Source organism: Eretmochelys imbricata, chromosome 19 (assembly GCF_965152235.1).
Source record: "Eretmochelys imbricata isolate rEreImb1 chromosome 19, rEreImb1.hap1, whole genome shotgun sequence".
Classification (NCBI taxonomy): Eukaryota; Metazoa; Chordata; order Testudines; family Cheloniidae; genus Eretmochelys; species Eretmochelys imbricata.
In genome coordinates, this window is record NC_135590.1 from 9787295 (window position 1) to 9815042 (window position 27748).

At 53.5% G+C, this 27748-nt stretch overlaps 1 protein-coding gene and 1 long non-coding RNA gene across 2 annotated transcripts in view; one reads left to right on the top strand and one right to left on the bottom strand.

The window, feature by feature from the left end:
• The first annotated feature begins 233 nt into the window (after window positions 1-233).
• On the top strand, window positions 234-6855 carry LOC144277323 (uncharacterized). Its single transcript, XR_013348433.1, has 2 exons — window positions 234-426; window positions 6062-6855. It is a non-coding gene; the product is annotated as an uncharacterized LOC144277323 (long non-coding RNA).
• A 5261-nt stretch (window positions 6856-12116) lies between these two features.
• CRYBG2 (crystallin beta-gamma domain containing 2) overlaps window positions 12117-27748 on the bottom strand; it is a 32099-nt gene continuing 16467 nt past the window's right edge. Inside the window, exons 4-22 of the mRNA XM_077838037.1 lie at window positions 25062-27516; window positions 23548-23595; window positions 23333-23451; window positions 21876-22032; window positions 21132-21271; window positions 20781-20907; window positions 20216-20251; window positions 19671-19807; window positions 19290-19416; window positions 18641-18783; window positions 18182-18308; window positions 17637-17669; window positions 17182-17294; window positions 16441-16570; window positions 16160-16299; window positions 14411-14534; window positions 13423-13581; window positions 12656-12815; window positions 12117-12205 (exon numbers count right to left, since the gene is read on the bottom strand). Coding sequence (XP_077694163.1) covers window positions 12117-12205; window positions 12656-12815; window positions 13423-13581; window positions 14411-14534; window positions 16160-16299; window positions 16441-16570; window positions 17182-17294; window positions 17637-17669; window positions 18182-18308; window positions 18641-18783; window positions 19290-19416; window positions 19671-19807; window positions 20216-20251; window positions 20781-20907; window positions 21132-21271; window positions 21876-22032; window positions 23333-23451; window positions 23548-23595; window positions 25062-27516 — 4564 coding nt within the window. The remainder of the gene's footprint in view (window positions 12206-12655; window positions 12816-13422; window positions 13582-14410; window positions 14535-16159; window positions 16300-16440; window positions 16571-17181; window positions 17295-17636; window positions 17670-18181; window positions 18309-18640; window positions 18784-19289; window positions 19417-19670; window positions 19808-20215; window positions 20252-20780; window positions 20908-21131; window positions 21272-21875; window positions 22033-23332; window positions 23452-23547; window positions 23596-25061; window positions 27517-27748) is intronic.

Here is a 27748-nt window from a genome sequence, read left to right on the forward strand (position 1 = left end):
GGAATGTCCGCTTGAGCCACTGGTACATGAACCCCATGGCTAGTTTTAATTTTGGTTGATGAATTGCCCATGCTGAGAAGCTGTGATTTTATTAATGCTACTATCCTGGTTTTGGGAAGGGGGGGATATTGGGGGTGTCATGATCAGAAAATAAATGTTTTAAATTTTAAGAGCAACTTCATTGTAATGGTAAATCCACTCTGAACAGCAGCCCAAGTAAGGCATGTCAGGGAGGCTGCAAGGGGTTTGATTGGTGAGAGCTCTCTGCTTCTCAACAGGCAAACTTAAAGCTTCTGTTTCTGTTCTGGTGTGGGCAGAAGAGGACGCTTCCTTGCACACGTTGCATCTCACTCATAGAGGTTTAACATGAAGACTGTCCTGCTTGTCACTGCTCTTCTCTTGATGACTTTAACCTCTGCTGAAACGGTAAGACCAGCCCAAATGGTTCAGGTGGAGACCAAATTCCACCAAAACCACAATTGGGTCAGCTGAGCCCTGATCAGCTAAATGGGGCTTGGTGCTGGGGCAACTGACCCGTGTCCATTTGTCTCTGTCATCCTATTTTATTTTATCTTTTTAATCTGTGTTTTACCTTAATCTAATTCAATCTGGTTTTTACACCAGGCTCACCCCCATAGTATATGAGCATCACATGAGTTTTAAAAAGACATGTTATTTACCAGTATTGTTTATATCTTAATTTCTCTCCTTCCAACCCCACCCATAGATGTTACTTATTATTTGTCTTACCACAGCACTTAATGCTTTGCCCATTGTGCTAGGTGCGGTACAAATAATCATCTATCTATGGTATGTCTCTGTCCCTCATTACCGTAGCATCTGAGTGTCTCATCATCTTTGAAGTGAATCATCCGATGAATCATCCGATGAAATGAGCTGTAGCTCACGAAAGCTTATGCTCAGATAAATTTGTTAGTCTCTAAGGTGCCACAAGTCCTCCTTTTCTTTTTGCGAATACAGACTAACACGGCTGCTACTCTGAAACCTGTCATCATCTTTAACGTATTTATCCTCACAACACCCCAGTGAGGTGCTTTTATCCCCATATCAATCCCCAATCTCTCCCTTTGCCGGCCCCCTGCATCTGTAAACTAAACAATCCTAGGCCTTTCAATCTCTCCTCACAAGGAGGGAGGTCTTTCCAGCCATCTAAGTAATTTTTGTCTCCGGTCTCTAGACCCACTCTGTTCACGTATCTTTCTAGAGATAGGGTGGCCCACCCTCCATGTCACCCATCAATTTTGCCACCTCCTTGCTCAACCCCTTCTCCAGATCATTCGTAACTAAGTTAAACTGTGACCTCCCAGAGCCCGGATCTATTAATTTTTCAGGCATGTAGTGAAGCCCATGTCTTCTGGTAGGCTGTTAAGGAGGTTGGGGGTTTATAGGCAGAGGGGCTGAGCAGGGGCTCATGTTACAGCTGAATAAAAGGATCGGTGTTTTTCTTTGGTGGGAGAATCTCTCAATGGTATTTGAATTAGTGGAAATTTCAAATGAAATACTGTATGGCTCCATGTGAGATATTTAACGATCAGTTTAAAATGCTGAGAGGTGCCTAGAGGGGTGACTAGGCAGTGGATAAACTGAATAAATCAACAGGCTGCAATGCAAATCCCTGTATTTGTGGGTGTAGACAGTGACTAATCAAAAATAATAATACGGATTTGGGCTCAGCTGCTCATTTCGTCTAAGGCACCCCCCCAATCCTGTAATTTTTTGCACGTTGACAGATCCCTGCAGCCTCCCAGAGCCCCGCTGACTTCATGGAATATCAGAGTTGGAAAGGACCTCAGGAGATCATCTTGTCCAACCCCCTGCTCAAAGCAGGACCAATCCTCAATTTTTGCCTCAGATCCCTACATGGCCCCCGCAAGGATTGAATTCATAACCCTGGGTTTAGCAGGCCAATGCTCAAACCACTGAGCCATCCCTCCAGTACTCAGTGCGGGTGCAAGCCTCCACCCACCCTTTGAAAATTGCGGGATTGGAGTCTTATTGTCTATCCAAGTAGGTCGGGGAGGGCAAACTACAGCTCGCAAGCCACAGCATGCGGCTCGGCCCTGCTCCAGCACTCCAGCTGGGGCGTTGGTGTGACGAAGCGGGACTGTTCTTAATGTTTCCTCTGAATAGTGTAGGGGTGCCTCAGTTTCCCCTATGCAGTTCTTAAGTATCTAGGTGGTGGGATAAGGGTGTATGATCGTTGCAGAGCCCTAGAGGGCAGGTTTGTGCAGGGATCTGGACACAGAGAATGCCCAACACCCTGTTTCCTGGCAACTGATGGCCTGGCTCTTTCCTCCTGCAAGGTGAGAGCTAAAGGGTTGGGAAACAAAGGAATCAGGTGCCCTCCTGGCCCGGGAAAGGGACAAAGCCCAGAGGAGGGGGGGCTGGAGAGTGAGTCAGTTTGGGGCTGGCTGGGGACATGGAGTGAAGTGCAGACGTGGTTGTCTGGCTCACTGCCCCCCAAAATGGACCCAGCTGAGGGGTCCTGTTCTCTGCACCTACAAGCTCTGTTTTAGACCATGTTCCTGTCGTCTAATAAACCTCTGTTTTACTGGCTGGCTGAGAGTCATGTCTGACTGCGGAGTTGGGGTGCAGGATCCTCTAGCTTCCCCAGGAGCCCGCCTGGGCGGACTCGCTGTGGGAAGCACACGGAGGGGCAGAGGATGCCGAATGCTCCGAGGTCAGACCCAGGAAGGTGGAAGCTGTGTGAGCTGTGTGTCCTGAAGACAGGCTGCTCACAGAAAGGAGACTTCCCCAGAGTCCTGACTGGCTTCCTGGGGAGCAGTTCCAGAGCATCGCCCGGGGACTTCGTGACAGTTGGGTTGGGGGCCGGACCACGCGGCTCTGCCCCACTCTGGTCGGGGCGCTGGGTCAGGGGCTGCATCATGCAGCTCAGTCCCACTCCAGCCGGGGCACTGGGTCGGGGGCCGCACGTGGCTCCTGGAAGCCGCGGAATGGTCCCGCTCCGGCTCCTGTGCACTCCAATGGTAGCCAGAGAAGGGACATGGCACTGATTCCGGGAGCCGCGTGAGCTAAGCGCTGCTCGGAGCCTGCAACCCTTGAGCCTCTCCCCAACCCCCTGCCCCAGCTGTGATCCCCCTCCCGCTCTCCAAACCCCCAGCCGGAACCTGCACCCCTTCCTGCACCCCTGCCTCAGCCATGATCTCCCTCCCGTCCTCCGAACCCCTCAGTTCCAGCCCGGAGCACCCTCCTACACCCCAAACTCCTCATCCCCAGCCTCACCCCAGAGCCCACACCCCCTCCCGCATCTCAACCCCAATTTTGTGCCACACAATTTCTATTCCTCGATGTGGCCCTCAGGCCAAAAAGTTTGCCCACCCCTGTGCTAGGCTCTCCAGTAGTGGGACCAGATGAGTACCTAAGAGAAATAGAATTCATGCTTCAGGACATAAGTCAACCATTAACTAATGGGGGTTCAGAAGAAACTTTCTCTATGGACGACCTGCCTACGGCAGGGTTTCTTGCACCTTCCTCTGAAGCAGCTGGGACTGGCCGCTGTTAGAGCCTTGGCTAAATTGCCCCTAGTCTGATAGAGTCAGGTAGTTTTGATGTTCCTCCTTGGAAAAAGCAGGCCCTTCCTTTCCCACTGTTTTCCCCGTGCTCGGGTTCCTCTCGGTGTGATATTTTCCCTGCAGCTGAGCTCATCATTCCCAGCCTGCCTCAGTGAGGTGGGAGCAGGGGGAGCTGAACTAGATGGCCTCCTAAGGTCACTTCCTGCCCTGCTTTTTTATGATCACTGGGTCTCTTCCCATGTCATGGTCTAGTTCCACAGCCATTGCTGTTGCCGGAGTTCCCCCTGACCTCTGGGTGGCAGGTACATGGGTTCCTCGTCCACTGCCCCCCCCGACTTTCCAAGAGTGTTTCGCTAGACAAGATACGAGAACAAACACCACGTGACAGATGGTAATCATGTCACTCACTGTACTGCTAGGAGGCGCTCAGGCATGCATGGAATAAGAACCTACAGAGAATAATACATACAAATAATGGGACAAAATGAAGAAAGAACTAAATTATTTTCCAGTTGCATTGGTGCAAATCTAGAGGGGCTCCAGAGAGGGTGCCCAATGACTTGCTCCAGGTTTACAACAACGTAACAAAAAGGAGAAACTGGCTCAGAAAAGATAAGCGAGGCTCCCATGTAGTGGGCTGGTCTGACAGGGAAGTGGTAGAAGTTCCTACAACCGAATCGCTGCAGAGTAGATGGGGCAAAACTCCTGAGTGATCCAGCAGGTCTCTCCTATTTCTCCTTTCTCTAGTTTGCTCTTCTCTGTCTGTTGATGACCTCTCTTGCTTCTCTCTGGATTTCCTCTGCAGTCAGGTGCACTGTGGGTGTGCAAAAGGAGAACTGCTACATAACAGGAAGCTGGTTTCAGGGCTGGAATTGTTTTATGCACTGGAAACCACAGCCTTGAGGTCTTGGCTGCACAGTGTGGGAGGCTGGCAGGTCCTCAGCAAGATATCTGCTCTGCTGGTTGGGACAGAGGACGCTTCTCGAGCCAAACTGGCCCAACTAGAATTCTGCTGGGACACGTTCTAGCCGCAGAGAGAGCAGGGTGGGTCTAGGCAGCATGGCTTAGACTGAGCACATGGCTAGAATGGGGGGAGTTCTGAGCCCCTCACAGACACTTGGTAGCATTGAGAATGTCACTTCCCCTGTGTGCCTTAATTCCATCCTCTGTGAAACAGAGATAATGACACTTATGTACCTATGGTGAGGACTGATTGCTTACAGATTGTAAAGCAGCAGAATGAGGAGAGGAAGATACTGAGGATTCTTTAACACTGTCCCTTAGGGTAGGGTGGGACCTGAGAACGGTGGTACTCTGCCCACAGCCCCAGACTACATCCCTCACCAAGGGAACTGTATGTCTCTGCTACATGACGTCCCAGAGTCACAACCTGAGGCTGGCTTATAAAATGGTACGGATGCTGTTATGACCATTAATAACACGTGCAAGGTGAGATCAGGATAAACGAGACTCATGCTTCAAGATGTAAGCTGGTTGCCCGGTGGGGTCAGGAAGGAGCTCCCACCACTGCCTATGCAGCATTGCACAATTGCTCAGGTTTGTTAAGGTTCTTTATCCCTTTCTCTGAAGTGTCAGGCACTGCTCAGGGCCAGAGGCGGGATACTGGGTTATGAGGACCAATCGGTTAGAGCCATTATGGCAAATCCCACATTCATATTGTGACGGGGCAAGGCCAGATGGCTATGGAAAAGTAGTGGGAGATAGATATATTAGCTCCAGGCTAAACAAATCCATGGTACCAGGATAAGTGAAATGGCAGCTGCTCCAGGTCAATTAAGACACCTGGGGCCAATGAAGAACTTTCCAGAAGGCAGGGAGAAGGCTACGTTGATTGGGACAGCTGAAGCCAATCAGGGGCTGGCTGAAACTAGTTAAAAGCCTCCCAGTTAGTCAGGTGGGTGTGCATGCCAGGAGCTGTGGGAGGAAGTTGTGCTGTTGGAGAGGCTGAGTAGTACACACCATATCAGGCACAAGGAAGGAGACCCTGAGGTAAGGGTGAAGCGGAGCTTGAGGAAGTGAGGGCTGCTGTGGGGGAATTGTACATGTCATGTTTCTAAAAGGTCAGCTACCATAGTTGATGCTATTAGGGTCCCTGGGCTGGAGCCCGGAGTAGAGGGTGGGCCCGGGCTCCCCCCCCGACCTTTGCCCCCTGATTAATCACTGAGACTGGGAGACAACAGAAACTGTGCAAGGAAGGATAACTTCTCCTCACCTCCCTCACTGGCTTATGATGAAAATGGCTCAGTAGACTGTGACCCTTGTCTCTAGAGAGAGAAGGGCTATGTGGAGGGTCACAGTGAGCCTCTGAGGCTAGCAAAATCCTCCAGGAAATGCGGGACCCATGGAGGCAAGGACAGAGCTTTGTCACAATATCTTGATCTGAATGAGGAAGGCCCAGTATCCTCACAGCTATTCAGCATGGGACTGCCTGGGAATGACACAGGGCCACTGCCTTACTCTAATAGCCTTTCTGATTGCTCTTCCAGGAAACACCCACTGTGACAAGTAAACCGAACCACGAAAAGCCCAGACACAGCCTGGGCACACCCTGCTGTGTGCCACCTTCTCTTTTGCTGGTGTCTGCCTTGGCAGCAGTTTACCTCCTCCAAGCAAAATGAGCCCCCTGCACTTCACTCCCCAGAGAGATGTCAACGCTGCCTTCTGCCTGCCACTATCTCAGCCTCTCTGCTGAGCCTGCCAATCTCTGCTGAGCCTGCCAACCCTGCTGCAGCCTGCCAATCCGCGTAACCCAGCCAGCATTATGGCTCCAGCTGAAGTCTTCCCGCAACACACCCACTGCGCCCTTTTCTTCGCAGCCATCGGCTTCTTTCCTTGTTTCCCATCAGAGCCATTCATTCCACCAACTGCAATGGAATCCCAGCAGCAGAGTCCAGCTTTGCATGGAGCTTCCCATTAGAATCGCATTGGATAGGCAGATGCATGTCTCACCGCAACACCTGAGGAGCCTTGCCATTGATTGACCAGCTCCTGTGCAGAATGGGCCTCTCCAAAGAGACAGAAATTGCAACAAGAGTGTTTTGTTGCATGCTTGTGTATGTATTGCACTAATCTGAAGTTCCCGAGGACTAGCCACTGGAAGACAGAGATCAACTCCTGGTGCTGAGACATCCCACCCAGCAGTGGGCAGCAATCCCCATTCCATGAAGACATGTTCTGATGCTTTGAGAAATTAATGTGAATATAAATGCTTTGGGGTCTTTCTGATCCCTGCAGAGTGGCAGCCAGCTCAACCTAATAAAATGAAAGACAAGCTTTCTTACTGCCGAGTGTGTGTCATCATCTTCTTTTGAATCAAAGCTGAATCAAATTCCTCTAGACCAGTTGTTTTTAAACTTTTAGGCTGAGTTCCCCTTTCCAAATAATGTCATACCCCACATACCCCCACCTGAGATAGGGTCGTACTATTCCTATGGTTAGATTGCTAAATCTTACGAAATAAAATGCATTGTCCACCATTACAGGTTTTTTCTCACATACCCCCTGACGAGAGCTCGTGTACCCCTAGGAGTCTGTGTACCCCAGTTTGAAAACCACTGCTCTAGACACACAGGGCCAGAGATGTAGCTGAGGTCACTCTGAGTTCAGTGAAATTACAGCAGGTATGAATTTGGCCTGAGCGTTCTTCAGTTGCCCATTTCACCCTCACATAAATACCCTCTGGACATGGTGACAGTGCAAACCCAGACAGAGAGGCTAAAACCTTATCTACACATAACCTTGCGCCAATCTACTTAAAATCAGTTTCAAAACCAAGCTAGTTAAGCACAGACAACCCCTTATACGGCCATACATATCAGTTTAAAGCTGGGTGGAGCGGCTTATTTACACCTGTACCTTTACTGATGCATGCTAGAGCAATACAAGCCAGACTTAAATGAATTATCCACACAGGGCTTGTACTCATGTAACTAAACTGGTTTAAAATCACACCTTTAGTTAAACTTGTGTGCCCTTATGTGAAGACCAGGGCTCGGCACATTGTTGCTCCTCTCCCGGCCCTTTGGAATAGAGAACACTGAAAAAGCAACTTAGACTAAAGATCACATGAGAGGGGAAAGGGACGTTGGACCGGTGGGCTAAGGAAACATTCAAAGCTTGTCTACACACAACCTGTATCACATTAATACTCCCTAGCTCCTCTGTCCAAGGCCTGTGCTTTCATCTGTTAGGCAACTCTGCCTAATGTTTAGTTCATCTGCTTCCCTCCATCCCTGTGTGTACCTCGCTAAACTGGTTTAAGAAGGATGTATTGTGGTTTAGCTTAAATTTGATTCCAAATCAATGTACGCTAAGCCAAAACAAGCCACACTTTTCAGTGGAAGAAGTGTGTCCGCCCAGGGGCTGTCCCAGTTCAGCGAATCGGTTTCAACCCATACCTTTAGGGAAACCAGCACAACTTTCTCACCTAGACGTGGCCAAAAGAGAGCCTTTCAAGGTACAGTAGTTTAATTAAAGCAGTATAAGTTTTGTACGTAAAACATCTCTAAATCCCTGCCTGGACTGCAGAAACATGGAATGGGACGCTGCCTGCCTTACAGGCGGGCCCGAAACAAACCCAGCTCCAAACACCCCTGTCTGTGAGAACAGTTCAGCCCTGGCTTTCCATCAGCCGTCTGCAGCGTGGGCTCATCTTTAGTTTGCAAGAGGATGGTGCTGACACCCACTGCCCTCCTAAATACAGCGTTTCCTATGTAAGGACTGCATACAAGCAGTGTGTGAAAAGTTGCAACACAGCTTGAGCGACCTCAGGCCACTAAAATAGACTGGGGTTTCCTGGCTGCAAAGTGTAACAATGGCTCTCTCATCCCAGGGCTCAGCACACTGGGGGGCGGGGGGGGGGTGTGTGGAGCGGGGGGAGGGTAATGTTCTCAAGCCATTCATCAAGGCCAACTTTACCCCACACCAACCATGGATGTTTTAAAAGTATTTCCACACACACACACCCAGTTTAGTTGCTGCGGGTTTGGGTGCACAAGGAGGCCAAGATCCCTGCCCCTAGGAGCCCGGAGCACTGCGTTTGGGCTGATGCTGTATCTGCCTAGGTCCTCCTATCATGTGGATCCCTCTGGTATTAGCATATGGCGTGTGGTTAGGAGAGGCCCCCCTCACCATATGCCAGGTGTCTGGGGCGCTGTGTTTGCACTTGCAGAGGATGGGCTGAGGCCCGCACACCAGACAGAAGCTTGATGACCCGTTGAGTCTCCAAACTATTAAAATCAATTCACAGCTCACTCGAAATCTAGCATAAGCTAGGGACTGAACAGTGACCCAGGATCACCTCACTGACCGTTGAGAGTCCGAGCTCCTCGCAAGATGAGGCCACCCATCTACAGCGAAACAGGGAAGCCGGCATTTAAGAACCTGTTAGCTCATCATCTCAGGGATTTAAATGGCTTCTGCTGTTCAGCTTGGTGCTGGGCTGTGCACTCAAGTCCATTCACATGCCTCAGAGTTTAGGGCCAGACCTTCGACTGGTGTAAATCAGCACAGCTGTACTGAGCTACGCTGATTTACACCAGCTGAGGGTCTGGCTCGTAGGGACTGCACAGGGGCAATATTGCAGCTAACAAATGAAACTCCCTTCCCAGCCCCATAGCACCCACACTGTGCTGTGCACACCTCTTTCCCGTCGCCCCCCCAGATCCACAGCACTATTGCACAACATGCTGAGTGAACAAAGAGTGGCCTCTAGAGGTCACAAGGGAGTACAGCAGCCATAAAGAAACTACACATCAAGGGCTTGTCTCCACGAGCCAGGTGCCTTAACTTCAGCTAAATTTGTTAGTCTCTAAGGTGCCACAAGTCCTCCTTTTCTTTTAACTTCAGCTGTGATTTTACCCCGATACTGTGAAGCTGGTGCAAAAGGCTGTGAAGACACTCTTATTTCAGTTGGCAAGTGGCTTATTTTGATCTCACCCCGATCGATTTAAGCTAAACCAAAGGAGGCCTGGTTAAAACGAAATGAGTGTCCACACAGCCTTTGAACGAAGTCAGTTTAAAAATCACATCTTTACTTAGACTGGTGCAACTCTGCAAATAGACCTGTCCTAAAACGGGTTAGCTTGGAGAGTGATCAGGAAATGTACGAGTGTAGCTAGAGCAGAATTCAGCCCCAAAATTCAGATCTGGGTCCAGATGTGGAACAGTCCAGAGCTCCAGCTCCAATAGGAGTCAGGAAGGGTGGATTTGGCTCACCTCTAGTGGTAATAATGCTGATGATGGAGGTGAGAATTCTGCATTAATACAATAAAACAGGGCAGGAGAGGATTATTCTACAACCCAGCCCATCCAGGATTGTAGCCCTACACTTTGTCTTAAAAGCTGCTGCTTTCTTTTCGGTGTTCTTCTAACCCAAGAATGAGCGTTTATTTATTAACTCAACAAGCATCCATTGCCCTAAGAATAAACTCTACCCATCTCTGGGGGCAGGGGGGAAACGTACTCATGCGACTGCGTGTAATACTTTCCCTTCCACCGTGCTTGTCTGCTCTGTTTCTGATAGTAAAGTAAAATGGGGATACTGCTACTGACCTCCTTTATAAAGTGCTTTGAGAGCTACTGATGAAAAGCACTATAGAAGAGCTAGGTATCAGTATTATTGTTATAGATAAAGTGAAATTTTATACAAGCATAGAAATTAAAGGTGGAAAAGACCCTCCCCCACCCCATGCAGTCCATCTCTCTCCTGGTTACTGCAGGATTGTGCTCTGCGGGCCTTTTCTAGTGCTTTGTGTGGCCCAGAGCATGAATGTATATGAAAGGGAGAGTGTGTGTTTGTATGATACAAGTGCAGTCTTGAGCAGCGAAAGCCACAGATCCGCACCTGAAGTTGGGACAGTACATTCAGGAATTGCACAGGTCCAGGGAGACTGAAGTTGGAGTCAGTGAAGGTTGTAGCCGTCAGGCTCAATGTCTAAGGCTGGTGATGCAGGTTTCGGTGCAGACCAGCTGAATGAAGATGCTACTGCAATGACGGTGAAGGAGACTGCACTGCAGCCTGTTGTGGGCTGGAGGTCGAAGCTTCATCGGAGATCTGCTGTGAGGTTCTACTACGCGACATGCTAGAGGGCGAGTCAATATCACCTGATGTGGGGTCGGCAACTAAACAAGTGCTGGGCAACAGCCAAGTCACTGAAGAGACTAGGGTCATTCAAGGGGCTCGGCCAGAACTACTGAATGGGACAGAGAGGCGTCACCCTGGGCAAAATCTGAGACTTCCTCAGAGCTTCATATGACACACAGACGCCTTATTGACAGGTGGGCTTATTCTCTACACTTAATAAACAGTGTTCAGAGGAGAGCACATGCAGGCTAATAAACAGCACCCTGGAAGCACTGGTTAGTGCTCAGCATAGGAGCAGGAAAGCAGATTTTTATTCCTAGCTCTGTCTGTTGTGGGACCTTGGGGAAGACATTTCACCTCTGTACAGCTCAGTTGCCCCAAATGTAAATTGGGAGCTACTAACCCCATAGGGGATGGTGAGGCTTAGTTCTTTAATGTTTATAAAGTGCTTTAAGATGCTCAGCTAGGAAATACTCCCCAGTGATGGATGCTAGCTGGAAATGCAACAAATGATGTACCCTGCAATTGCCACTCTGGACACAAGAGGGCGTGCGCGGCGGCTGCTCCCATGTTGTTAAGGTGTGCAGCTGGTTGTGTGTGCAATGATCCCTCCCTTGTGTGAAAGGCCCACGTGCAGTGATTCTCAAACTTTTGTATTGGTGACCCCTTTCACACAGCTAGCATATGAGTGCAACCCCCCTTATAAATTAAAAAACACATCTTTTTATATTTAACACTATTATAAATGCTGAAGGCGAAGCGGGGTTTGGGATGGAGGCTGACAGCTCGCGACCCCCCCAAGTAATAACCCCCAGTTTGAGAACCCTTGCCGTAGTGTCTCACGTCCATCTATTGAGCAGCATCTCAGAGACCAGCTCAACGAGTGTGTTAGCGTGCGACTGGTGATACAAACCGAGCACCCAGTCGGAGAGCTGGTGTTAGAAAAGGGATCGTATCTGACACACACATAAATACAGGGGCTTAGGAAGCCATGACAGGGCAGGAGTCTGTGTTTCAGTCTTTGGTGTACAGCCCAAATCAGCCACACCAGAACCGGTTCGGCACCTGAGGACTCCAAATGGCCCATTGCACGGCACTCACGTGTGCACACGGGTACCACATGGCACTTCACAGGTGATTCACTATAGTTCAGGTAGGTCCTGATGAGCCCCTGAATGCTGAAACAGGACAGTCAGTGCCACCTCCACTCCCAGGCAATCCCTGGAATTGACGAAGGGTTGAACTGGAATAGTCACAACCCTAGAATGGCCAGCGGGCAGAGGAGAGGCTGCAGAGACATGTGCCTGTCCAGGCTCCATTCCAGGGCAGGGGATACTTTCTGGTAGCAGCACCCCTGAACCAGTTTGCAAGGAACCCTGATAACCCAGAAAGACCGTGGGAAGAGCTGGGGGCACTGGGTGGCACCTCCAACAGGATCCAGGCCTGAATGTAAGCTCTTAGAGCACTTGTATGTCCCAGATCTGCGTGGATCTTTCCTCAGCCACGTCCCAGAGGATGGCGTGATCTCGGTCATACAATCTGCCCCCTGCATGGAGAGAGGGGAGAGTCTGATGGGGAAAAGATAGGAGGTATTTTCTCTCTCCCTCTTCCCCGCCCTCTCCTCCACCCCCTGCCAATCTCCCAGCTAGGACCCAGTGCTTTTAGTCACTATTTACAGGAGCTGAGAAATCACCTCTTTGGTAGCTTAGTGCCCTTATTTTGCCCCTTGGGCTCTGCCACTCGGCCATGTAGCCTCTCCTCTGACCAGTCTCCAATGGGGAAGTAAAAAGCCACGGGTTTTCCCGCTCTGCTCCGCCTTTCGAAGAAACAATTTTCCACCCAAAAACCTTCGTAGCACTGAAATGATCCATCCCCATTGGGCAGGGCTGTCTCTGCCACAGTCAAAGCCCAGAGATTTTGGGAGTGGAATTGAGGACCTGAGAAACTGCCCTCCTTCCCCCCCTGAATTCAGATGGTGGGCAGGCCCAAGCCTCACCTTTCACATCCAGGATCATGTCCTCAAACATCTGGCTACAGATCCGCCCAAAAGAATCGATTCTCCAGGTCTGGCGGGGAACTCGGCTCTCAGCCCACAGCACCACCTTGGCGCCTTTCCCGGCCAGACCAATCACCTGCAGGCTCATGGTGGGGGCAACCTGAAACCAGCAACAGCCAAACCAGTCAGCCCCTCTGCTACCTCCCATGCCCAGCTCAGGCCTTCCAAGCTCAGACTTGCCATGGCCGTAAGGGACAGGCAAAGTCCAGTGCAAAGTGCCAGGGACATTCCTCCCTGCGATATCAAGTGAGGAACCGATGAAGAGGGGACGTCAGTGCTGGGGGAGCCTTTTTCCAGTGGCACACACTGCTCTCTGCTGGCTGCCCCGCACCCCAATGGGCTGGGGAGTAACCCCAGAAACTGAGTACGCAGGTGTGAGTCCTGCCTGGCATGGATCCATTGCAACACACCTCCCTGGGGAGCCATGATCCAGGGGGACCAGCCCCAAACAATCCCTCCAGCTCTGGCGGTTCGGGTGGGGGAATAGTTGAGAGATTAACAAGGTTGCCACGGTACCCACTCACAGCTGTAGGCACATGCAGCAGGGATTGAACCTGGGGATTGAACCTGGGTCGTGGGGTGTGGATCTGGGGTTCTGCTTTGGGCCCATCTCAAGCAGCCTATGACCCATGCAATCCAGGGCTGGTGACATCCCCATGAGTCCCCCCCAAGTCTCCAGTCACCCACACGCAGGGGCCAGTCCTGACCTGGTTTTTGATGAGCCCCTCCTCGTAGTACCAGATGGAGCTGCTCTGGTCACTCAGGTCCGAGACCACCACGCGTCCTGCTTTCATGTCCTCAACGTCATCTGGGACAGAGAGGAAGAACTGCAGCTCTGCGTTTTTTATCCGGAAGTAGATCCGTCTCTGGAAGGAGACAAACCATGAGCTTCTGCTGCCCCATTTCACAGCATCACTCACAATGGCCACCCTCCTTCTGGTACAGAGCAGCAATTACATGGCTTGGGTCTGTTCATAAGTGAGTATAAAGAGCTGGCTAGTGTAAGGAGAAGCCGGCTAGTGGCCCTGTGCACCACTGCCCTCTACTGGATTGAATCAGAACTGCTCCAAAATGTGTCATAAGCTCTATACTACTAACAGCTAATGGAAATCCTCCTTTAGCTCGAGGGGGAAAGTGCTTGGCTTTAGGAGCAGGAAGAGCTGAGTTTTATTCCTGCAGTTGCTATGAAGTTCTGACCATGGCATACACCATATAGAATAAGTGTATTGCCCCGTCCCTTCCTCTTGCAGCTCCAGATGTCCTCAGCACCAGCTGATCAAATCCTCAGACTAGTGCACATCCGTCTACTCCAGCTCGAGTGTAAATGTACCCTTGGCCAAGCCTTCCTATACCAGCTCTATCCACGGAGTGTAACTCGGAATCTCCAGCAAACCCCACTGAATTCCCACTGTGTCCCAGTAAATCCCAGGACATCTTCATGCACTCCCAGTAATCTAAGCACATGCTTTCAGTCCCCTGGGCTCCTGGCCCAGACAGAGAGGGAACAGCCCTCTGGCAAAGTTGTCAGCTCAGTAGGAACAGGGTGGGTTGTGCTGGTGACACATGGCTGTTAGCATCACTTCTGTTACTCCCCCGTTGAGAAGGTGGGCTAGGAAAGAGCAGGGGACTCCCTGTCAGTTTTCCCCTGCTTCCAGCACATATAGCAGTAAGGGAAGTTTGGTGCCCAGCACTCACCTGCCTGATGGGGTAGAGGGAGCCTATGTGCTGAAGCCCGCTGTAGGTCAGCCAGTTGGTGATCTCTGTAGAGTCCAGCAGCCACTGGCGGCCTCGGAAGTTGCTGTGTTCACACAGCACCCATCTGGGGGGAGGGGAGAGGGAGCAAAGACATAAGAATGCTCCAAAGAGTGCACAGGCCCGGAGGGGTGTCGCCCTAGTGCAGGGGTTCTCAAACTTCATTGAACCACGATCCCCTTCTGACAACAGAAATGACTGCACCACCCCAGGAGAGGGGGCCGAAGCCTGAGCCTTGCTACCCCGAGCAGGGGTGCCAAAGTCGAAGCCCAAGGGCTTCAGCTCTGGGCAAGGAGCCTGTATCCTGAGCCCTGACACCCAGGGTGCCCTCGGGCTCAGGCTTCAGCCCTGGGCGGTGGGGCTCAGGCTTCAGCTTCAGCCCCAGGCCCCAGCAAGTCTAAGCCAGCCCTGGCGACCCCATTAAAACAGAGTTGCGACCCACTTTGGGGTCCCGACCCACAGTTTGAGAACCACTGCCCTAGAGACCCAACCAAACTCTATGCTCGATTGGGAAGCAGCGTGGATAGCAAGGGACTCGGAGTCAGGACTCTTGGTTTTTCTCCCCAGCTCTTAGAGGGAGCACGGTCTAACTGTCACAGGAGGGGATTAGAAATCAGGGCTCCTGGGTCCAATTACGAGATCGGTGTGTGACCTGGGGCAAGAAGCTCAACTTCCCTGTTACGAGCTATTTTTCTATAACTAAATGCACGGATTGACAGCAGCAAAATCTGCACTCAGCACCCGGCCTCTGGGAGCTAAGCTTGTTTGAAAAGGGGTCTCCAGGAAAATATCATCCCACCTTTAATTCAAGGCCAGCCTGCTCTGAGTTAACACCCAGAGGGTGTTACCTGGGGAAATGTCCAGGCTTGTGCGTTTCAAGTTATTCTTCAACCTTCATGTTCTTCCACAACTGGGGCAGGGCTGAGCCACCTGGGAGTGTTTGTCAACCTGTTGTTTGGGCCTGGAAGCTGCACAGCCTGGCTTCCTGCCAGCACGGGGGCGGAGCCAAAACACACCTGCGTAGCTGACGGTCTGATTGGCTGGCATCCCAGTGGGGTCAGATGGGGAGAAGCAAACAGAACGGGTCTGTGCGGGTTCTGGCTCTGGGGAGGAGCCACAGAGGGGGTGCTGAGTCCTCTCCCACAGCACATTGTGAAGGGGAGACCTGGGAGAGGCTTCCCCAGCCTGGCTGGCCTGGGGCAGCGGTGACCAGGCTCATAGTGTCAGCTGTGGGCTGGGCTCTGGCACAGGTTGGGTCTGACTGTCCAGGGCTCAGGAGCTGGTCACAGCCGTCAGGAGGGAGGCAGGGCTTTCCCCGCGGCTCTGAGCGTCGTGTGGAGTGGTTCCCTCAGCATCTGGATACTTCCCTCTATGTGACACGGGTCCAAAGAGAATCACTATCGGTCACTGCCCTGGGTACGTGTCAGGCATCACAGAAAGGTGGCTACCGTTCCCTATTGCTGTGGGGTGATGGAAATCCGAGGTGGGTCACGACTGAGCAGTACTCAGGACGTGTTGTGGGGTACGGTACTGCTGGTTGTGATGGATGCGCACCCAGTGGGCGGAAGGTCACTGCTGAGGACTCTTCCTGGTTTATCCAGATGGATCACTATTTCTGGATGTCAGAGGGGGCCCCTGGGAGGTCGCTGGCCCCTATTCTTGGTGTATGCCGGGGGAAGTTCGTTCACTTACATCCCGCCTTTCACGCGCACAGACAGCACGTGGTTATTGAAGCCCTCGGCCTGCAGGCTCCGCACTTCGCTGGTCAGCTCTATCTCCTTCCCTTCAAAACGCTCCAGCCCATGCAGGAAGATCGAGGGCTCCGAGAAAAACTGCAGGGAAAGGGGAAAGGGATGGAAGCAGCGAAGGGGCAGGATGGGGCAGGCAGGGAGGATACACATGGCGATACGCAGGCAAAGCCAAGAAACTGCTAAGGGGGATGAGGAGGCAGCATTGGGATTTGAAATACTTACAATTGGGACCTTCTTCAGCGACCGGGTGACCGTGGACGAGACGCAGCCCATGGCGGTGAGTGTCGGATACTCGCCGTCCGATAGAACGTGCTGTTCCCCCTTGAACTCCCAGCCGTCATAGAGAATCCAGCTGGAAGTGAGATGCACCCACAGGAATGATTCTGTCCCCAGGGGCCTTCGGGGCAGGCAGGGGACTGGGGTGCAGGCTCCCTGGGCTCTTCCCAAACCCTCCTCCACACTTATGTACCAGTGAGAGGAACTCCCTGCAGCCCCCTCTAAACGCAGGGAACCTCACCCCCTCCTCCCCACCTCTTCCCCAGCACACAGCCCTGCCATGCCTCTATCAAACCTGCAAGACACCTGCCTTCCTCCTGAACCTACCAGCCTCCAGGTCCTTCCTCCTGGGAACTGGCAGTCCCCTGCAACTCCTGTCCAGATCCTCCCCACCCCAACCCTCAAGAGCTCACGTGCTTCCCAGCCCACTTGCCAAACACACAGGGCCCATCCCCACAAATCCAGAACTGAAGACCCTGCTCTTCAACTCCCCAAAGAGCCTGCTGGGGCACAGCCCCTAGGGGTTCCTGGCATGATCTCCCATGTTCCCAATCACTCCGTCAGAGCTCTGGGAGGTTCGTGCGGCCGCCAGCATTTCAACGCCAGCTCAGCAGCCCCTGCTTAGTAAATATGGCGCGTGGCTCAGAGCATGTGCGGCAGCTCTGGCTGGCCTGATGGACGCGTTACCTGCCTCCGTGGACCCTGCAGGACTGGGGAGTGAAGGCCTCCGGCAGGGACACCTGATCGTCCTCAAAGGAGATGTGATCACCGAGGTAATTGGGATCTGAGAACAGCTGGATCTGGAGAAACCCAGGAGTGAAACTGAATGAACTGGGCCAGCAGGGCACGGGGTCGGGGCTGGGGGAGTGTTAATGGAGATGGGACCCAGGGAGGGATACATGTGACTTCTCCAGCAGGCAGCTCGTGGCACCTCGCGAGGCAGCATCCCCCAGCAGCTCAAGCTCGTGCGTCCAACCCAGCACCGAGCTGGCAGAGGCCACAGTGATCTTAACACCCCCACCAAACCAGCGTCCGCTCCCAATGACATCCCATTACCAGAGGCACCCAGACCCCAGGGGATGGGCCTGGCAGAAAGGAGAGAGACAAATTACAACCCCACTCCACAGGATCCCACCTCTTACCCTGGAGACAATATGCAGACTGTGCTCCGCGACCTGAAAGAAAACAAGCCGCACCTGTTACTGTCTCACCCCGCCTGCGCCAGGGGCTAATACCCCACAGCGGTGAGCACTGCACTCAGATGGGGCCTCAGCAACGCCCATTAACATCTCCCACCACCTGCACCAGGAGCACATGCCCCACTCCAGTTCCCTTCACGCCCCAAGGGGGCTTCCCATGGTGTGCTGCAGAGCAAAGGGCCCCGATTTGGAGCAACTTTGTCCCCACACCAAGCACGGGAGGGTCAATACTCCCTGCGCTGGGTGTATTGCCCCGGGGCCATCTCCCCTGGCTGGCGCTCCCTGTACAGCAGGAAGGCAGATGGCAACAGAGAATCAAGCCCAAAGAACACCGATTGAAGGACTTCTTTTTTTAACACCCCTTGGCCACAGGGCAAGGGCAAGGGCAAGGCAGGGTGCGACTCTTTTGCCCAGAGGGGCAGGCAATTGGGGTGATGTGGGCTCCCTCACAGGGGGCAGGTGTATGGGGAGACACAGGGCTCCCTCACCTGGAGGACAGGTTGCACTGAGGAGATCCGGCCGTCACTGGCTCCCCAGTCTTCGCAGTTCCGATACACTCCTTTCTCCAGGATGTACTGCTCGCCTGAGAAGTTCGTGTTCTCATAGGCCACCCACCTGGCCAGAGAAATGGAACAGGGTGACTTAGACACCCATCCAGCTCTCAATGCACCCTGCCAATCATGCAGTGTTGCACGTGGGGGAGTATTACTTCCTTACCCCAGTGGTGATCAGCCCTGAAGCATGTGGATTCCTACCCCAGTCCTTAGCACAAATGTTCCTGCTGGTCACTAAGTTACCCAGCACTGGATTTGCCAAGACCCTAAACTCCTTTCCCCTCTTCTATATTGAAGCTGTCTCCCTTGTTCCCTGTTACAGCACTGTCCTCGCCGCCCCCGCACCCTCAGCCCACAGTGCAGCCTCACCCCGCCCTTCCCCAGGGCTCTCACACTCCACTCAGCACGTGGATGGACTGGGTTGTGATTCCATAGCTGGCCAGCTCCACGTCGGGCAGCGCTTCGCTTAGCTCCACACTGGGCCCATCCTGGAAGTCCTTGGCCTCAAAGAGCACCAGCGCCGGGTCTGAGAAGTCCTGTGGGAAGAGGGGAACCCTCTCTCAGTCTGTCTGTCTGCCTGACTCCCTCCTCGGTGTGTCACTGCTTGGCGGTGGGTGCCACTGGGCCACGGCAGGCTCCCTCCACAAACACAACCTGGGTCCCTAGTGGTGCTGGATGCGGCAGGTGATGGAGAGTAGGATAACCACTAGGTCACTGGTTCAAATCCAGCCTGAACCGTTGTTACCGGCTGTTGCCGTGTGTGTAATGAGTTTGGTGGGTCTTCTGAGTCCCACTGGGACAGGTGTCCACAGCACAAAAGCTACTGGCACTGCTTGGCACCCTTCTGGACAGTGGTCTCAGAGAGGGCAAGGGCTGGATAGATAAAGGCGCTGAACTCCCCTGGCACTCTGACTTCGGCTGAGGCATGTGGGCGGGCAGTGTGGGAGAGCCGGCCCTGCCCAGGCTGGCGTGGGTAAAGGAGGTGGCAATCCAGCCGTCTGCTGTCAAACACCCTGCCGGCCCCGCAGCTTGCTCCTCTCACCGTCCGGATCAGCCGTAAGGACACCAGCTCGTCGTTGTAGCCGCCCCACTGCTTCCAGTCATGGTATTCGCCTTCCTCCAGCAGATACTGGTGGCCCCGGAACCCCTCCTTCTCGTAGCCAACCCAGCTGAGGGAATGGAGACAGACAAGCAGTCAGTTCCGTCACGCACCTTCTGGGCCCACATTCACCCCCAGGCTATTGAGATGCTTCTCCTATTGCTAGGGGCACCCCTTTCCCCTTTGTGTATGGGGGCACCTCACCCAGAACAGCTCCTGGGCTTGGAGACCCCGGTCTCCTTCACCTTGGACTTTGGCCACCAGAGCACTTTGCAATGACGACAATCTCACCCTCTGGTCTCTGCAGTTCCTCCATACACTCACCAGCCCCCCAGGATGCGCAGAGACCCCATTGTGGACATCACAGGGCCCTGGCTGTTCTCCTGCTTCTTCAGAGCATAGATGTCTCGGTTCACTTCGCAGCTGTGGCCCTGGAAACATGCCTTCTCATAGATCACTGCCTGGAGAGACACAGGAAACACATGGCGATTGTGGAACCTCAGATCCAGACCTAGTGACTCCTGCTGGGGTAGGTCGGGACTGGAGTAGCTGGGAACTCCCCCACAGCCAGTGCTCCTGCCCCATTCCCTACAGCGCCCCCTACTGGAAGAGGCTGGAGTTGCGGGAGCACTGCCACAGCCAGTCTTCTGACACCATGCTCTATAGTCACTCCTCCTAGCAACAGCTGGGAGTGGGTTGTGAGCAGTCCCTCAGCCCATCTCTTGGAGTGATCCCCAACAGCACCTCCTGATGGGAGTGGCTGGTTCCGCAGCAGCTGTGAGCACTCTGGACACCCTTCCCTTTGGGAACTGATCCTTTCACCTGATCAGTTTTAGGGCCCTGGCTCAGCAAGTCCCTTCCTCTCTTACCTTGGGCTCCCCAGGTTTCTCTACAGCAGGGCAGCCCTGAAACAAGAGGAAACCAGAATGAGAGCTCAGAGAATTGCCCGGCAGAGAGCAAGAGAGTGAAGCAGGCCACAGATGCAAGGCTCGAACCAGACAAGCTAAGGGCTTGGGGCTCAAAAGCTACTGAAGTCAAATCAGGCTGATTTATAGTCTTGTAAGGAAGGATGGGGCTGTGTGTGAGCTTCAGCTTGTCTTCTGGCTTGATGAGACACCTGCCATGTGCAGCCCTGGGGATTCAGAGTGTTCCTGCTTCGTTCCAGTCTCCACAGTGCACTGGCCATTTCACTAGGTCCCAGACACCTTTCCCAAAAACGCAGCTCAGGACAAACCATCTCCGTCAGGGGAGGTTCAAATTCCAACGGTGGTCGCCATCCCTTATAAGATATGCTTGATCCTGATACAAGGCTGTCTATCATTTTGTGAGAAACCAGTCACTACTTTTGCACCATTCTATCTGAGAAGGGAAAGAGTGATTAGCTGGTAGCACCCCCCAATGGGAGGGTGGGAGGCACCAGTGCCAAGCACTCACCAGTTTAATAGGATGCATAGAGCAGACGGAAGGGTCCTTCGCACCCCAGGCTTTTAAATTGGGATACCCGCCAGGTTCCAAAACATAGGGGTCGTCATCAAAGAAGGGTCTGGAGTAAATCAGCCACCTGGAGGACAGCGAGAAAACAATTAGATATGGACAAGCCATGGGCCTGACCCATTGCTCTCTGAACAAAATGTGAGTCTTTCCACTGACTTCAAAGGTCATTGGATCGGGCTCCTTCTCTGGTTTACGTCTCCCCTGCGATTCCCTGTGTCGCACTGGGAAGCCAAAGCAGGAAGAGAGGAACCCCCACCCCCAGATCCCAGCATCACAGTACGCATGTCTTACAGGCCAGAGTGGACAATGATGGAAGAGGCCTTCAAGGGCTGGCCACAGATCCGGGTGTCTTCTGAGGAATCCGTGAACCTCACTTTTGTGCCTTCTCCATTCTCCTCAGTAAACAAACTGATCTCGGGGATCCGATAATCCTGCAACAGGAGACAGCAGCCTGCTAGCCAGCAGGGACTAAAGTACCCTTCATCTCTCCCCGAGCTTGTGCTAAGAACCACCCCAGGGAAACCTATCCCAGCCTCCAATCAAATGCCAGCTGCTTCACTAATTTAGATCCCAAAAGACAAGTTAAGATCAACTTCCATCAAGGGCTTTTTCTCAGGTCGTGGAGAAGGAGTTCGATGACATTTTAGATTCTCTTCCAAATGGACCCAAAAGCCCTAGAGATTCCAAGAATCTGCCTTGTAAAAAAATCCAGGGCTCCATCTCTGACGTTACTCTTATTATTGGTCTCATCATTGTCTATGTTGACCTCCTACAACAAACGCTTCCATGGCCAACGATCTCATCATTCCACTTCCATTGGCACTGCCCCAGTGCATAGCCCTCCCTCGCACTCTGCTCCCACACCAGCTGCCATGCATGCCCTTCTGCTGGGCCTGCGCCACAAACTTCACGGGCGTTGGGTCTACGGTTTGGGCCCAACTCTACTGAACATCCCATTGCTTTGGAGGAGGGGAAGCGTTTTCCAAGAGGATCAAACCCACCCGGAGAGCAGCCTCAATGGGGTCCCGCACTTACCCTCACCACCCTCTTGAAGGAGCCGATGCGGAAGGGCGCGTTCTCAGGCACCTCCCCGTCTTTCCGATAGGCTGTCCATGGATTATTGATCTCCACATCCCCCTCGGCCAGCACACACTTCCGCCCGTGGAATCGCGGCTTCTCGTACATCACCCAGCTGGAGGGAGCAAAGCGCATGGGAGGGGGGTCTTGCACCGAGAGCACTGCAGGGTAACCGTGCTGCCTGCCAGCAGAGCCTCTGACCCTGTGCCCGACTTGGGAGTCCAGCACCGCTTGCCTGCCCACTGGGACCTCGACTGGGCAAAGGGAACCCTAGTGCTCATGTGGTGTCCCAGCGGTGTCAGTGGGTCTCTGTGTAGGATAAAGGGTCTTACCCATGAGGATGACTTTGCAGCATCAGGGCCTTGGACAGTAACCCGGGGTCAACACACAGCGGGGAGCAAACCAGGGGAATAACCAAGGAGACCCGATTAAACAGTGAGCTGATAATCAAGAGACTGTTAAATTCCCAGCAGAATGGTAGAACCTGGATAATAATCAGAGGGATCAGTGCAAGCCCAAGCTGAGCCACTGTTTAAAGCCCCCCCGTCATGGGGTTTCCAGAGAGTGACCAGAGCCCTGGATTTAGTCTTTGGCTGCGAGGGCATTTTATCAGTGACCAGGGCACTAGTTTCTAACCACCAAGATTAGGGCCGAGACATGTTCAGTGCTGTGCGCTCCCTGCCCCAAGGAGCTCACGATCTAAATAGACCCAGCCGACAAAGGTAGGAGACAGGAAGGATTATTCTCTGCACTGGTGAAACAAGGCATAGAGATTTCTTGCCCAAGACCTCACTGGGAACCAGTGGCGGAGCCGGGAATGGAGCCCTCATCTCCTGAGTCCCAGCTCAGTGCCTTAACCTCCCTCTCCAGTGCTGGAGAGTCGCCCGAATGTGGGGATTGGGGTTCTCATGCAAGCTGAGCTGGGCAGCTTCCTACGGGTCACAGACTCATAGATGCTAAGGCTGGGGGCACCATCGGGATCATCTAGTTTGACCTGCTTATGGCAGATGACAGAACCTCCCCCACCCATTCCTGTAGTAGGTCCCTAGCCGCTGGTCGAGTTCCTGAAGTCCTCAGAGGTTGATTCAAGTTACTGAGAATCCACCAGTTACTCGAGTTCAAACCAGCAAGCGACCCATGGCCCATGCTGAAGAGGAAGGTGAAAACCCCCAGGGGTCTCAGCCAATCTGATCTGGGAGAAAATTCCTTCTTGATCCCAAAGACGGCAACCAGTTTGATCCCGACCCCCCCACCAGCCAGACACCTGGGAAAGAATTCTGTGTAGTAACTCAGAGCCCTCCCCATCTAGCATCCCATCTCTGGCCATTCGAGATGTTTGCTACTAGCAGTCGCAGATGGGCCACGTGCCATTGCAGGCAACCTTACTGTAGCAGAGCAGCCGGCGGTACGCTTACCCCCCTCGGACCACCCGGATGGAGATGGTGTGGGAGAGCTCCCAGGACGTAGCGTCAGCGACATCGCCCCAGATCTCCCTCTTCTGGCCCGCGAAGCCCGACTCGGAGAACAGAATGATCTGGAGAGAAATGACACCACCACTAGCCTCAACTGCCTGCCCTGCCCCTGCGCCGGGCCGACGCCCCCACCCCAGCCTTGCCTACAGCATCAGTACCTTCCCAGGTCTCCCGTTGAGCTTCGTGGGGGGGTTCTTTGCCTCTTCCTGGAAAAAAAGAAAAGGATAACAGGATAAGAAGCGGAAGCAAATGGCACGTCCTCTGGAAAGAGCCGTGCACTTCGAGAAGGCTCCCTCGGTCCCATCTCGTCTTCTCTCGTCTGCCCCAAGATTCCTTCCTTCCACACACCTGGCATCCCATCATCTCTGTTCATCAGTTACCTCACCCACTTCTCTCCAGCTATCCAGCCCCTGTCCTACATGGCGGTCTCTCTAGCTATCCTCAGACACATCCAGCTAGCTAGCTCTCTCTCTCATACAGAGCTTTCCATCTATCCAACCCCATACACCTCTGTCTGTTTTTCCTTTATACACAACCCTCTATCTATCCAACCCCATACACCTCTGTCTGTCTATCCCTTATACACAGCCCTCTGTCTATCCAACCCCATACACCTCTGTCTGTCTATCCCTTATACACAGCCCTCTGTCTATCCAACCCCATAGACTTCTGTCTGTCTATCCCTTATACACAGCCCTCTATCTAAACATCCCCATTCTCATCTATCTAGTCCCTATGTATGCATTCCCTGTGCATAGCCATCTATCTAATCTATCTACCTAATCCCAAACACTCCCATCGATCTCTCATCCAATATAATCCAGCTCTCCAGATCTATCATTCAATCATATCAGATCATCTCTCACTTGCTCCTATACCAGCTGCTGTACCAGTCTCTCTCTGGGACACTCCAGATTCCATTACTTACCTTACTCCACGAGCAGAAGGCAATGGAGCTACTCGTGGAGCAAGGTGCTGCACAGTTTGAGGAAGGGGTATCAGAATCGGCCCTTCTGTCCGTCCCAGAGTGGCTCATACCCAGCTGGGTGACCCTGTGTGCGTCATGACGACAGCGTCAGTCCTGCCTACGCCTCAGAGCCTCATCCTGATGGGTGTCTGCACCCCTGCCTCCCATTCTCCCCATTGCTCTGCGTTCTCCCCAGGGCTCCAGAGGGGTGCAGGTCCTGGGGTCTGCCAGAGTGGAACCTCGCCCCTCCCTCACCCAGCTCACGTCAGCTAACTCCACCCCCACCAACACCACAAAGCTTCCCCCCTCCCTCCAAAGGCCAACTTCACACCAATCACAAATATTACAAAGGCCAAACCCTGCTGTCCTTACTCACGGGGAGTTTTGCCTGAGTAAGGACCTCCTGAGCTGACCCATAATTGATGATGTCATTGGCACTGTTCACAATGATTATCAACGCTCTGCTTTGGGAATGCAGGTCCCACCAGTGCCATCAGTTTCTTTGTAGCTTTTCCCCATCAGCGGTGGAGCACAAGCTGCAGGGTCAGAGCAGCACAGTGGGACTGAGGGAGTTTCTAGGGCGCAGAACCCCCGGTGAGTTTTGATTCCCCTACCACCAGACGAGGCACTCAAGGGCATGGCATTATTGGGACGCGGGTGAGGACAAGCTGAGCCGGCTTCCTGCTCAGAGCTGTTGAGACTCACCTGACTGCGTAGTGTGGATTTACTCACCCCAGCTGCAGGGTGACCCAGCAACAGGGGAGGAGTATTTTTCTGCTCAGCTTCCATGAAGAGCAAAGGAATCTGGCCAGTGCTTTTGTCTATGCCTGGTGCCTTCTGAGGGTCCAGAGAGACTTGGACTCCAGCGGGGGAAGGCTCAGAGGTCAGCTGTTCACAGGGTTTCAACTGTGGTCCATTGGGTGGCATCCAGCTCTGCTCTCTGGCATTTAGCAGAGCCAGGTCAATTGGCGTGGGTGAGCTCCTTCCTTCTCGCTCCTTCTCCAGAGCTTTGAGCGGGGGCGTCACGGAGGAGATGTACCGCCTGTAGAGGAGGCTGCTGTCCAAGCGGGAGTAGGGCTTGTCTTCCGTGGGGATGGCCTTCTGCTCCCAGAGATCTGTCAGCAGGGAGGCACCTTTGAGGATGTTAGCATTGAAAAGGATGCTTTGATTCCTGGAAGCCTTCTCGTCCCCTGAGGGCTGCCTCAACTTCCCCAGGAGGGACAGCGTCTTCTCCTCTATTTCAGTTGACATGTTTTCCCAGGGGTAAACTTTCCTGGGCTCCTCTTCGGCCTGTGGCTTATCAACCTTACTGAGATACGGGTTCTCTATCTCCTCCTCCTCCTCGGGATCCACGTTCTCCCATTTTGGTCCATTCTCCTCCAGATGCTTCTGTTCTGTCCGACCAAAGAGCTTGCTGAGGGCCTCCGGGAGGGGAACCTGGGACTTGGGAGCAATGTGATGCTCGTCAATGGGCGGCAGGGTAACGTATTTTCCACGCGAGGAAGAGCGCGATGGCCAGGAGATCTTGGGAGGCTTTCGGATTTCGGAGGGCTCCATGCTACGGAGGGTGTCCACCAAAAGTTCCATGTCCACAGACAGGTCGGGGTCCTCTTCTGCCGTCTCCTGGGGACTCCCCGTTGGCTGGGCATGGCTCAAGGCTTCAGGGGAGGCCTTGGTCTCTTCAGATGAAACGTTGGGCTCTTGTGCAGATCCCTCGGAGCTCCATGCTGGTTCATCCCCCTCACCCCTGACCTTAGCCTGGGAGGCCAACAGCTGCACGCCAGCTAAAGGCTCTGGATTGCCACTGTCTCCTTGGGCGCTATGTCCAGGCGAGCCAGCAGCATTAGACGTGCTCTCTGTCCCGGGTGCAGCTAACATGGCATCCGCAGTGCTTGGCATGCCGCTTTCCACTGCCGACCCAGCTGAGGCCGCGCCGTCCGGACCTGGCAGGCTGCCGTCGGTTTCAGATCCGCTCACAGCGAAGGGACTGTTCTGCCTCTGGGGTGCATTTATGCTGGTGCTAAAGGCGCCCAGCATGCCCCTGTCTCCTTTGGATTCAGTCACATCGGCGCCGCCGGCTTGCGTCATGCGGCTTTCTCCCTGCAAGCCAGCTGCAGAGCTACCAGCAGCCTCACCAAGGGCCATCAGGCTTCCACCAGCACACTGCCTGCTCCCTCGTGCGAATTCGCTTACGCTGGTGCTCTCCACGTTAGGCCCAGTGACTTCTCTTCCGGATCTAAACTCAACAGTGCTTCCAGCTTTGAGCATGAGGATTTCCCTTTCGGATCTAAATACAGTAATGCTGCCAGCATTTGGGATGTGCCATTGCTTTTGGGAACTGGTTACAGTAGTGATGCCAACAGCACGGGGCCCGTGGCTTTCTCCTGGGGACCCAATGGGCGTATTGGTGCCAATTTCACTGGGCTTGTGGCTTTCTCTTGGGGACCCAATGGGCGTATTGGTGCCAATTTCACTGGGCCCGTGGCTTTCTCTCGGGGACCCAACAGGTGTAGTGAAACCACCTGCACTGGGCATGTGGCTTTCTTTTGGGGACCCAATGAGTGTAGTGATGCCATTTGCACCGGGCAAGTGGCTTTCTCTTGGGGGTCCAGTGGATGCAGTGGTGCTGACAGCGCCGGGCAGGTGGCCATCCCTCTGGGATTCAGTGAGTGCAGTGCTATCAGCAGCCTGCTTTCCCCTTTCAGTCGGCCTTGTCTCCCTTTGAACTGGAGAATAGATTTGTGAGAACACGGGCGTGTGTTCAGAGAAATCCTGCCGCAGGCCGGGAGATGGGGAGCAGCTGCCGTCTGTTGGAGAAGGCAAGTCTGAAGATTCCCTGCCTATTGTTCCCTTCTCCCAGGCCTCCAGCAGCATCGACACCCGGGAGGGGCTGGCGGCAGCCTCTAACCTCCGTGACAGCAAAGAGACCTTGCGGAAGCCGGGCTTGGCCTCTTCCTCGGGCTGATCAGCAGGTGCTTTCTTCCAGCTGAACCAGGTGCTCCGGGTGGACTCTCCTGGCTTGGGGTGATGGGCGTGGGAGCTACCGCCAACCTTCTTCATCTCGTCTAGGCCCGTCCCAGCGTCACGGCCTCCCTCTGATTGGGCCTCCTCGCCTGCCGCCCCCGGGCAATCTCTGCACGGCCCAGAGGAGCTGGGGGAGCTACAAGGGGAGGAGAGAAGAGACACAAGAAGCTGTCAGTGCTTGGGCAAGGCCCAGAGCTCTCTGCTTTGGCTCTGTTCTCACTCACCGGCACTGCACCTGCACTGAGCAGCTACCATCTTGTAGAAATCACAACCCGAACCGAGTTCCTCCCCCTTTAATTAACTAACCTCAGATCAGCCCAGCCCCCCCCCGCCCCCAATGAGCCTGTAGTAAGAGGCTACCGCGGCTT